The sequence below is a fragment of the Alosa alosa genome, chromosome 3 (assembly GCF_017589495.1).
Source record: "Alosa alosa isolate M-15738 ecotype Scorff River chromosome 3, AALO_Geno_1.1, whole genome shotgun sequence".
Classification (NCBI taxonomy): domain Eukaryota; kingdom Metazoa; phylum Chordata; class Actinopteri; order Clupeiformes; family Clupeidae; genus Alosa; species Alosa alosa.
Genome location: NC_063191.1, coordinates 36,077,627 through 36,090,087, shown reverse-complemented (window position 1 = coordinate 36,090,087; position 12,461 = coordinate 36,077,627). Strand labels below are relative to the sequence as shown.

The 12,461-nt window shown below is 49.6% G+C and overlaps 1 protein-coding gene across 1 annotated transcript; it reads left to right on the top strand.

Annotated features, from left to right (window-relative positions):
• The first annotated feature begins 641 nt into the window (after positions 1-641).
• On the top strand, positions 642-10,334 carry LOC125292617 (inhibin beta B chain-like). The gene is made up of 2 exons (XM_048240015.1): positions 642-1,905; positions 7,630-10,334. Exons 1-2 carry the CDS (start codon positions 1,518-1,520, stop codon positions 8,424-8,426), a joined length of 1,185 nt encoding a protein of 394 aa, XP_048095972.1. The 5' UTR covers positions 642-1,517; the 3' UTR covers positions 8,427-10,334.
• The last annotated feature ends 2,127 nt before the right edge of the window (positions 10,335-12,461 follow it).

The window sequence follows — 12,461 nt, the reverse complement described above, 5'->3', positions numbered from 1 at the left end:
ACGAAATGTCTCGCAATTGCTGTTATCTGGGGGTTCATTCAGATCCTTGCCAAGATAAAATAAATAAATAATAAAAAAAAAAACAATGCTTGCCTCTTCTATCACACATTGCTCCTCCGGGAAGACCTTCGGTGAACCATTCCGTTGACTGATGCATGTCATAACTAAGATAATGTTACCAACTTAGATCAGTAGATCTCATTGCAAGAGTCGCGGACAGCGTTTGAAGCAGGGTCTAGCATCGTGTAACTGGCCTCTTTGAACCTATTGATTTACACAGCATACATTTCTGAGGTGAGCGTGGCTTTACAGGCGATCTCAGGTTCCGTTCATGACGGGATCAATAAGATGCACAACTGCCTGAATTACCATAGCCTGTCTCACGTTTACATATAGGTAAGCTCTGTGAACGTATCTCTATGCGGAGTCGAGACAGGAGAATTTATGTATTTTATTTGCTGTAATTGTGGGTGACATTAACACAGGGCGTGCGGGCAAGACAGCTCTCTCTCTCTCTTTCTCTCTATGTTCAAACATCAGAATGAGCTGTGAGGGGAGTGCAACCTACGTTGATTATGGGCAAGTCCTATTTCATCACCCCTGGCCGCCAGCAAATCCCATAGCCACGTGGTACTCCTGTATAAAAAAAGTTCTAGTGAGAAGTAGCTCAGTGTCGTGATTGCACGGGAGAAATAGCCAAGGACAACATCACTTCCTTGGGAGCACAGTCACATTGCATGGTACCTAGCTGCAGAGCGGGTCGTCCTGCACACTGACGGGACAAAGCTATAGGCTATAGTTCGGGAGAACAAGGCGCAATCGCATTCGCTTGTTTTCAAGCAAGGAAGTGGATTCTAACAAAAAGAGGGATTTGATTACAGTAGGTTACAAAAGTGTTTGGGATCTGACTCTTCTGGCTGGCGATAAAAAAAAGGATTGCCAGACGTAGCAGTGGCTCAGGCATCTGTCACCACAGCGTGTTTAATGCGAGTGGACCTCTGTTCATTGTTTTAATATTTTTCAAGCCATAGTAGGCCTATGACATGCCAAGCATTTATGAGTAAGTCACTCCTTCATGAAGCTGCGCTCGTTAAATCGTCTGTGTGGATTGTCACGGCTGTCTACATTTGAGGACTGCAAAAGAGTCGTCAAAGGAAGAGCGCAAACCAAAGGTGCGTGTTGCGGTGTGCATACAGATATTTGACGCTCAGCAACTTAAAATGACCAAAGACGTGTCTATGTTACACTAATTTCAGGAAGTTGTGAAGTTGTGATCAGTTTCAGCCTGGTGTTACTGTTCCAGCGAAATTCGAGCTTGGATACATGGACTGGACCTCATGTGTGATAGACAATCTGTTGTTGAAGTCGACTGAATAGCCTGCTTCTTTGTTTTTGTGTTTGTCTATCCAAACTGGGATGACAAATCTCTAAGTTCTGTAAGGATTTCATACTTCGAAGCAACGTGTATTAATCTGCTTCATTGTGCTTGGAAATTACATATTGAACAAATAGCAAATATGAAAAGGCACGTTTTAATACTCGCATATGTTGCTGTTTGCTTATTGTGTGTTCGTTGCACCCTTACGCCGGGTGCGGAAACACAGACATTGCCCCATGAGTCGTGCGCGTCGTGCGGGCTCAGTCAGTCAATACAGTCGGACAGACTCGACACGGACTTTTTGGAGGCAGTAAAACGACACATTTTGAACAGGCTACAGATGAGGGAGAGACCCAACATCACTCACCCCATCCCCAAGGCGGCGATGGTCACGGCACTGAGAAAACTTCACGCCGGCAAAGTACGGGAGGACGGTAGGGTGGAGATCCCTAACCTCGATGGACACGCAAACTACAACAACGAAGTCCAAGAAGAAACATCGGAAATCATCAGTTTTGCAGAATCAGGTGTGTATCTCATGATGTGAAACTGTAAGATCCATCACGACTACAGGGGTGGTTTCTAAAGGTGTGTTAAATTAATTTACCAGTTATTACTGTTATCGATAGGCTGCCACCAGAAAGTGTGTGGTTGTCCCCGGTTTGAGTGTTCGGCATCTCTACTGCTGCTAAGTCATGTTGACCTGTTTTTGGTGTTCACTTTGAAAGTGAAATCACCAATCAATTGGTAACCCACAGTGGTTTAGAAACATCCACTCTTATCATCGCCGGGTGGCTTCTTAAGAGGCGGTTAAATCAGTGATTCATCCAGAAACGCAAGCCGAAGCAGGATAGCTTAATTTAAGGGAACAGGCGTGCAACTGGCCCGTCAGGTTAACTGACATCCACTCGATTCGGTAATTATTGATTTTTACTTGAGAAGAGATGAGGAATGGTGTGGTTGCAGACTGTCCGTAATTGATTGAAAAAAGACCTGTTTAGAAATTATATTAGTAATGGTATGGGGCAAACACCCAGGTGTGCAAGTGGCATCGATTTAGGTGTTTTGTGAAGTGATGTGAAACCCTCAATTGGCCGTTCTTTCCACTTCCAGGAATTCGACGTATAGCTTATTCTAAGTAGTCTAAAGAAAACATTGCACCCTCCTTAGAAACACCCCCCCCCACCCACACACACACATGCATACAGAAACATAAGTACTTGTGCATACACACTCACGCACACATTCTCTCTCTCTCTCTCTCACACACACACACACACACACACACACACACACACGTATATGTCCCCACAACACAAATAATTACTCTGCTGTCTGATAAGTGCCAGATTAGCCCATGGCTGCAGCTCCCATGCATTATATTTGTGTAATGAGAGGCATAAGCAAACAAACAACAAACAAATTGTTATGCGTCTTAAACTGGCCACTTTTCTTCCTCAGTCCATCAGCCTCACAGAAAAAAAAACAATTAGCCTGAACGTTTTCCTCCCCCCAACCCCCCACCCCCCTTTTTTAACAGTAAGAATGGCCCAAGCACACTCACGACAAGGCGAACAAAAGCCAGGCAATTATTAGGAGAGCACGGCGCGTACTTGCTAAACCCAATATGTCAACATTGGGCACAAAACAAAACAAAAACAAAGGACAAACAAAAGCAACGGCTTGGAATAATACATGAGACATTTGAGTCGTGGTGGGTGACAGTGGTTTGGAGGACAGAATGAGGAGGGAGGAGGGGTGTACGTGTGTGTGTGTGTGTGTGTGTGTGTGTGTGTGTGTGTGTGTGTGTGTGTGTGTGTGTGAGAGAGAGAGAGAGAGAGAGAGAGATGGGGTGGTGGTGGTATTGCATGCTGTACTCACATAGCTGTTTCCATAAAGAATGCTTTTGAAATATCCCAAGCCAGGCCCAAGCATGTTTCTTCTTCCTCCCTTCCCGTCCACTATGGACGACACCTTTGAACCCCTGAGCTGGAGCATTGTCCAGTGGAACTGGCCCCGCTCCCTCTCCCGGGTCTGGATGTCTCCAGGGGGCCAGCTGGCACGCTTTCCCCAGAGTGGAGGCATCGAGCCAGGGGCACAGCGCAGCAGGGACAGGCCCCCGCGGGTCTTTATCTGCACAGAACAGGAGCTTTGGGCCACTGGGACAGGCGCGTTTCTTAGGGGTCGTGGTGTGCGTTGTTTGGAGAAATGTCATTATCGCATCAGGGAGCAGGGAGCCTAAGTGTGTGTGTGTGTGTGTGTGTGTGTGTGTGTGTGTGTGTATTGGGGGATCAGGGTAGGGAATTAAAGGGTGAGTGAACGTCAGAGGGTGTGTGGATGTGGTCAGCATAAAACTCAGTGTGGTGGTGGTGGTGGTGGTGGTCATCACCGAGAGTGACAAGTGGTGCAAGGAGCTTTCTCTCTCTCTCTCTCTCGACCCGTGAACTGGTCGCGACAACAAACATCCGCGCCCTTGTCGCTGCGCACCCTCTGCCGCTAATGGTTTTAACGCGCGGATACCAGCCAGCGGGCCGCTCTTATCTATCAACGTGCTCCGCAAGTGCAGCGCCAAGCCAAGCAAGGAGGAGGGGGGGTGTGGGGAGAGAATGAGAGGAGAGGGGAGGAACGCTGCCAAGGTGAGGGGCGTGTGTGTGTGTGTGTGTGGAGAGGGTCAGTTGAGGACGGGTGCCAACTTCATGTCTCCACTGACACTCGCCTGCGGGCCGTTTCAGGCGGATTCGGTGTCCCGTACCTAGGAGAGCGAAGCAGATCAGAGAAGAGTGGAGTAGGTGGAGAAGGTGGAGACGGGTGGTGAGAGAGGAGAGGAGAGAGGAGGGGAGAGGAGAGGAGAGAGGAGAGGGAGAGGAGAGGAGAGGAGAGGAGAGGGAGGGAGGGGGAGGGGAGGGAGGGAGGAGGGGAGGGGAGGGGGAGGAGGGGAGGGGAGGAGAGGAGAGGAGAGAGAGGAGAGAGGAGAGGAGAGGAGAGGAGAGGAGAGGAGGAGAGAGGAGGGGAGAGAGGAGGGAGGGAGGGGAGGAGGGGGAGGAGAGGAGAGGGAGGGAGGAGGGGGAGGAGAGGGAGGAGGAGAGGAGAGGAGAGGGAGAGGGAGGGAGGAGGAGGGAGGAGAGGAGAGGAGAGGAGAGGAGGGAGGGGAGGGAGGGAGGAGAGGAGAGGAGAGGAGGGAGGGGAGAGGAGAGGGGCCGAGGGTTGTGAACAGGGTTGGGAGGGGGTGTGAGTGCAGAAGGAGGAGGAAGAGTGCGTGCCGAGCTTCTCATTTGTCGAGTTGTGTAGTCGACTGGACTCGCTGAACTCACCTCGAACCAGCCAGCCAAGTGCAAGGAGGTGGTGGGGAATAAGACGTCATTATTCGATATTATTCACTGTGGCAGGGAGCTGAAAAGGGGTCAGGGGGTTTGCAACTGGACCTGCTCTTTTATTACGGAGGCTATCACTCACCCCAGGCCTGTGTCTCCATCAATCCCAAACAGCAAACACGTCCACCTGCTTTTATTCCTCCCTGCCTCCCTCGTCATCCGATCCCGCCACAGTAGCGAGCGAGCGACTGGCCATATTGTAGATGTTTTGACATCAGGGTGAGACTGATGAGAGGTATTGTTAAGCCTCTCTCTGCTCAGCTGGAGGACAAAAAAACAAAACAAAACAAAAACTCAGAAACAGTTACAGTTTGCCGCATTTTTTTTTTTCAGAGCCTGTCGGCCCCGTAATTTCGGCTGGTCGATTGGCTGGTTGGTCTGAAGTCCAGCAAGGCGTGTAGTTCTTAGCATTCCTCTTGAGGAAATTTCCCAGAGGGATAAACATGCCCCGGTATTCCCCTCCACACACACACACACACACACACACACACACACACACACACACCCTCTCCCCTCTCCCCTTCCACCACCACCACCACCACTACCCCACACCCTCCCTCTCAGAGCCAGGCCGCGATAGCATTTGTTCCGCCCCAGTCGGAGCCCCTGAGTGATGACGCGCGTGAGCTTAATAGGTGTCTTGGCGGAGGGGTCACTCAGGTGGCGACACGTTGCTGCAGCTCTCCTTTCAGCCCACCCCTGCGCTGCGCTGCTCTTCGCTCCTGGTTAGTTTCCTCGCTCGCTCCTGACCTGTCATACCTTTAATACCTCTGCCGGCGCTTCCCATAGGAAACGGGCGCCGCTGCAGAATCCAACGGGAGAAGGGGGGTCAGCAGGTGAGGGGATGGGGATGCTGATGGGTAGGAGAAGGGGGGTCAGCAGGTGAGGGGATGGGGATGCTGATGGGCAGGAGGGGCAGGAGTGTGGTCAAGGTTTATTTCGGACTGGGGGATCGAGTGACACTGGAAAACACAGACATCGTCTCCACCCCACCCCCGCATTTGCCCCCACCCAGCCGACAGACAGACGGCACTGAGATACCATCTGTGGCTTGCTCTCAGATGCGGGTGGGTGTGCCCAATGGCAGCCCTGGCATCGGGGTCACATGACCACTGACCAGACAACGCACGCACGGCTTCCTTCTTCTGTATTCATTCTTGTACCCCCACCCATACTCCACCCCACCCCACCCCACTCCAAAGTCAAAAGACTTCCTCTCAGTAAACATAGCTGCTGGTGCTGTGGCTGCTGTAGGCCAGTCCACGTCAGGAGAGCACAGCACGGAGCCCGCAGATTTACTGACTGGGGGCGAAAAAGAAAAGCAGTCGCTAAGGAATACGCACACTTTGTCTGACAGGCGTTGTCAGGGCAGGCAGGAGCTGTAGAGGCAGGCGTACCTGCCTGGCCAAATTCTGTAGCTATGGGGCTCAACTGTATTGAAATCCTCCGACAGCTCTGTGTGACGCTTGTGGAAGAATCGATCATTTGCCGCTATCTCAATACATATTTTCTGACACTTGAAACCACAACACCACCCACCCACACCCCACCTCGGAGCTTTTTTTGTATCTGTCACTGTCGAGGCTCTCCTAGTGTGTGCAGCCATGGGCTCGAGGGGATTTGCGTTGGGCCGGAGCTCTGAGCGAGTCTGGGCAGGTTCAAGTGAGTTTAAGCCACTCTAACAGGGGTGGGGGCAGGGTGGGCCTGCTCGAGAGGACCATCGTTTGAGCGGCAAGCTGTTGACATTGACCCAACTAATCAGTTTGCAAACAAGGTAATTTAACCATTTCATCTTGTGCCAGAAGCAAGCCATGCAAACTGTCCTCACACATACACACAAAGAAGAGCTAGAGAGACAGAGAGAGAGAGAGGAGGGAGGGAGGGAGGGAGGGAATATGATTAAATTGTAAAACCCAGCATTTAAGATCATTCTGGTCGTTATCTGTGCGCTGAAGGGGATCAAATGAGCCCACGCCAGGAAGGGAATACAAATAAAAAAGAGGCTTTTCTCAGGAAGAGAGCGCAGAGTTTGGGCTTGGGAGAGGAGAGGAGGAGGGTGTGTGTGGGGGGCACAGTAGCCAGTGTGATGTAAATGGCTTTTATTTGTGGCTCCTCACAGCCCTCGTGGCAAGGCCACGCGCTCAATGGCGGCCGCTGCCACGGTGTGGTCTTAATGTGGCGCAGCAGGCCTTTGTGCTGTCACTCTCCGCCCGCTACCGCCACCCCCGGGGATCCTGAGCGCTCGCTGTGAACTCGGTGAACCCCCTGGAGGGCAAGTCTGCGTCCCACCACCCACCTCCTCACCCTCATCCTTCTCCCACCTCGCTCTCTCGCTCGGTGCATCTTGGGCTCCTTGCACGGCGGCCAGTTGGGCGAGGGCCCAGAGTGTTTGCTCTCCCCCAGCCAACCCACCAGGACTACCAACGCGCTGCACTGGAGGTGACTGATTGCCTGGAGCACGACAGGAGAGAAAGAGAGAGAGAGAAAGAGGGACAGAGACAGGGAGAGAAAGATAGGGAGAGGGGAGTGAACAGAAAGAGAGAGGGAGGGAGGGAAGGGGAGTTCTACCAGAGCTATGTTAACCTTTACAACAGTGAAATCAGAGGAATATGTGAATTGGTAAATAAACCCCAGGCTTGAATGTTAAGTGTATTTTAATATCTTTTTCATGTGTGTGCCAAACTTTTTATTTATGGCTCAATCTCTTTTGAACTGATACTCTTTAATTGAAATGGTATGACTGTGAGTGAGTCAGTGAGTGAGTCTCTGTGTGTGTTTGTGTTTGTGTGTGTGTATGTATGAATCTGCAGCACTGTTCTCAAAATTAACCCTTTCTCTTCTGCTTTTTGTTTTTGTCGTCCCCCTCTCCTTCTCTCCCAGATGAAATCACGGTCTCCAAGTCCCGACTCTTCTTCCTGGTCTCCAACGAGGGGAACCAGAACCTGTACGTGCAGCAGGCCAACCTGTGGCTGTACTTCAAGCTGCTGCCCGGGGGCCTGGAGAAGGGGCTCCGGCGGAAGGTGATGGTGAGGATCCGCTACCAGGAGCCGGCCGGAGGAGGCGGTGGCAGCGCCCCTCGCTGGGCGTACGTGGAGAAGAGGGTGGAGCTGAAGCGCAGCGGCTGGCACACCTTCCCGTTGTCCGAGGCGGTGCGGGCGGCGCTGGGCAAGGGCAACGGCCGGCGGCAGGACCTGGACGTGACGTGCGAGGCGTGCGAGGCGGCCGGCGTGATGCCGGTTCTGGTGGACCCGGCCGACCCGTCGCACCGGCCCTTCCTGGTGGTGCGCGCGCGGCAGGCCGACGGCAAGCACCGCATCCGCAAGCGCGGCCTGGAGTGTGACGGCACCAGCGGCGGCCTGTGCTGCCGCCAGCAGTTCTACATCGACTTCCGGCTCATCGGCTGGAACGACTGGATCATCGCGCCCGCCGGCTACTTCGGGAACTACTGCGAGGGCAGCTGCCCGTCGTACATGGCCGGCGTGCCAGGGTCGGCGTCGTCCTTCCACACGGCGGTGGTCAACCAGTACCGCATGCGCGGCATGAGCCCGGGCTCGGTCAACTCATGCTGCATCCCGACCAAACTCAGCACCATGTCCATGCTCTACTTTGACGACGAGTACAACATCGTCAAGCGCGACGTACCCAACATGATCGTGGAGGAGTGCGGCTGTGCCTGAAGGCTTCGGGACTTAACATCATTACGGTCAAAACTTTCCTTAAACGGGGACAATGTTACAACAAAAAATAAACTATAGTGACGTCGACAGGAAACTCATATTTATGGAACTTTGTATCATATATAGTAGATACATGTTATTGCGTGTGTATGCGCGCAAACACGAACAAACACACACAGGCGTGTGTGTGTGCACGGAGCAGAGGCTGATAAAAAAAAAAAAAAACACAAAACACAAAAAAAGCATATTTCTCCCGTTTTGCAGGTCAGCCCTAAAATGTACATGAACTCACAGACTTGGGATTAGAAAGGAGTTAGTTCTCACCAAAATGTTTGTTGTCTTCTAGTTTCCCATTTCTAGACAAAAAAATGGAAACTATCTGACTCTTCCTCTCCTCCTCTGCCTGCTCCTTTCATCCTGATGGAGCGAGTGATAGAGACAGAAGCATGGAGGAGAGAGGGGGATAGGACTGAGGCTTTGCCAGAGGGACATGCTGGCTCTGTCCTTTGTAAGTACTTAAGCGACAACTGCCCCCTGGGAGCTTGGCAACACCACTGCCCACTCCTCAGCATCCTGAACACAATTCAGAACATCAGCACTTCTAGAAGCATCTCAACAAAAAAAAGACTCTGACTCACACAGAACAGCATTCCACCACCCCAGTGCGATTCTGCGTGCTTCTCTCTCTCTTTCTTTCTTTCTTTCTTTCTCTCTCTCTCTCTGTCTCTTTCTCTCTCAGACACACACACACACACACACACACACACGCAAACTCTCTCTTTTTTTCTTTCTGTGTTGAGGCCTTCCTGTTTCAGGTCTGGTTTGAATTGTTGAGGATTTTGTTTTGTTCTGTTAGCGGCACTGAGACAAACTGGCACGCACCACTCAGAAGGCGCGGTTCCACTGCCCGTAGCTCCAGCGTCGGAACTCCGGAACCGCACACAGAATCCACTGTTCCGCTCGACCGCAGTGGGCCATTCACATCCATTCATCAACATCCACCCATCTCTCCATCTCTCCATCCACCCATCCCTCCATCTCTCCATCCATCCCCTGGGGCTGAACAGAGCCTCTTCCACTTCCTAGTACGCACAGGAGTCTCCACATCATCTAGCTGGTTAGTGCAAAAGCAGCACTTGCAAAGACAAATGAAAAGAAAAGAAAATTTAAAAAAAGAAAGAAAAAATTTACAAAAGTGAAACAAAAAAGAAGAAATAAATAAACTTGTAAATGCACAATTTCACAAAAGCACTTGCATATTTGAAATGCCTTCAAGAGGGTACAGAAATGGAGCACCTACCCTTGGTCCTTGCCCTCATCATACCAAGTGCCGCATGAGCTATGCAATGTATAGTTACCCATATTCATATCAAGACTGAACTCTCTCTTGTCTTCAGCTAGTCTTTAACTCTTTATCAATACTTGAAATGTGGTCTTTCGCTTGCTGTCCAAAGCGAATGATTGTTACGATGTTTGCACTGAAAAGTTGCGAAAAAAGAAAAACTGCCATTGAAAAAAAGTTATTTTTATAGTAGTAAAATTTGAATTTTGTGAAAACAAATGTATTATACATAATGGAACCAAAGAAGCCAAGATATTAGCTATTATAAGAAGATGGCAAGGCCGTCACATTATTGTGTAAAATAATTGTTGATCATTTTGAAATGGCCTACTCACTGTATCAGGGTAAGACATAATAGATTCCATTTTGTAGCTCTATCATGTTATTGTTTTGTTTGTTTAATTTGTTTTGTTTTGTCTTGTTTTGTTTTCTACTTTGTACAGTAAACATACAAAACACTCATTTTTTCCATCTTTAAATACTTTACATTGGTTTTCTATTTAATAAATGTCATTTTTAGTGGATTCAAAATCAGTTAGTCCAATAAATAAATGTCATCTGTACAGTTCAAGTCAAATAAAATATGCTTTCTTACATATTTTGTAACTTAACCTTTTAACCCGTCTCCTCATTGCATGTGAGATTATAGAGAACGCATAAGCGACTCGACATCTTGAGCTAAACAGACTATGTGAACATAAACAAGTCTTTATATAAATATAAAATAACACATTCAGTGAATCCAAAGGAACAAACAGAAACATCTCCAATGCATTTGCAGTCCATGTTTTTTATGATGGAAATGTGGTATTGCTCTATGTGGTTCTCTAGGGATTGCTTTACTGTAGCTATGCAGTTTTGCGGTCTCCCCTCACAACCACAGGGACGCCATAAACACCAACAAGTAAAGTGTTCACTTGTTGCCACTTTTCTCATATGAAGAAAAAGAAACGGCTCAGTCAACTCTCTGATCGTGTCTCATACCAAAGGCCTAATAGTCAAAACAACCCCCTCTCTCTCTCTTGAAAAATGCTCATAGAACCTCATTATTCTGATTTGTTTGTCTTTGTTTGTCTCTGTTCTCTCGCCATCTCTCTCTCTCTCACTCACATGCGTCGCCCGAGGCCCGTGGGCCTGCCGTAGTATAGGGGTTGCTGGATGTGGCCGGGGGCCGGGGCTTGTTGGAGGCTGTTAGAACTCAGCCTCTGGCTCACCCTGCTCGTCTTGCCTCTTACATCAGGGACTCTCTCTGCCAAGCTGCCTGTGTGCAGGTCCCAAACCCTCCAGGCTGGGGTTCTGTGTGTGTGTGTTTGTGTGTGTGTGTGTGTTTGTGTGTGACTGTGTGTGTGTGTGTGTGTGTGTGTGTGTGTGTGTGTGTGACTGTGTGTGACTGTGTGTGTGTGTGTGTGTGTGTGTGTGTGTGTGTGTGTGTGTGTGTGTGTGCTCCTGCCTGTGCATGCATAAGTGTGTGTGTGTGTGTTTGTGGTTGAGAGAGGCGGAGGGAAAGACTATTTCCAATCCCTTAAACAAACAAAATACACCACACACACTCTCTCACTCACACACACACACACACACACACACACCTTTTGTGATTGCTGTGGCCCCGTTGTTGCTGTTTCTGCAGGATCTCCTTGTAGCCCAGCGAAACCGTTTCCAAAACATGGCAGCATGCACAAACCAGGCCAGAGGACAGAGGGCTCAGGGCTGGGTGGGATAATTGCCTGAAACACATTCAGCACGGCTCAGGTCTGCCAAGGGGATGAGCTATGGCTGTTGTGTGAAATAACATGTTCTCCGGGCGGACTTCTCAATGAGACAGGGACAGAGGGAGGTGAGTCAGAGCTAGTGCCTCCGTGACAGCTGAAGAAGACCTAGCCCCGGACAAGAGAGTGCCTGACTGGGAATGTGTGGGATTGTTTGTCTCTCTCTGTGTATGTGTGGGTGTGTGTGGGTGTGTGTTGGTCTGTGTGTTTGAGAGAGAGAGAAAGAGAGAACGATGAAGGGTGTGTGCTTGGAAGGAGACAGGTAAAGAGAAACAGGAGGAAGAGGAGAGAGAGAGAGGGATTGAGAGAGAGAAGGAGGGAGGGAGTGTTGTCAGTGCTCGTCACGAAGCAAAGCGGTGCCGCCTCGGCTGCAGGAATGTTAATGACACCGTGGCAACGCTGCAGGCTAGCACTGCAAAGCCACACAAACACACACACACACACACACACACACACACACACACACACACACACATACAAACACACAAACACACACAAATATGCACAATATACACATATACACATGCGGAGAAATTCAATCAATTGTAATCCTATCTACATTTTCTCACCTTCAAACATTCTTATCTCTTGTGAAAGCAGACACACACACACACACATAGACACACACACAAAGTACACACCTCCTCAAGAACACACACATCGCAAGCCGTAACACATGCATCACACTCTCAAAGAACTCTGTTTTGCAGAGGTCAACGTAGGTCAATTGCTTCACTGAAAATAAAAACAAACCACTCGTGGAAAACATGCAGCTTTGACAGTCAAAAACTATTGTGCTTTCTCTTAGAGCGCTCAGACTAGTCTTAATGGACCTCCAATGAAAGAGCTGTAAGTGGAAAAAAAGGCCTAGCATAAAGAAGTCTTAGTGACAACGACAGTTATAAATGTTCGACTTTTGCACGTCTG

Excerpts from the sequence above, each read along its gene's own strand:
- LOC125292617 (XM_048240015.1), top strand. The coding sequence starts at position 1,518 with ATGAAAAGGCACGTTTTAATACTCGCATATGTTGCTGTTTGCTTATTG. Across the intron at positions 1,906-7,629 it reads CATCAGTTTTGCAGAATCAG|ATGAAATCACGGTCTCCAAG; the intron begins GTGTGTATCTCA and ends CTTCTCTCCCAG.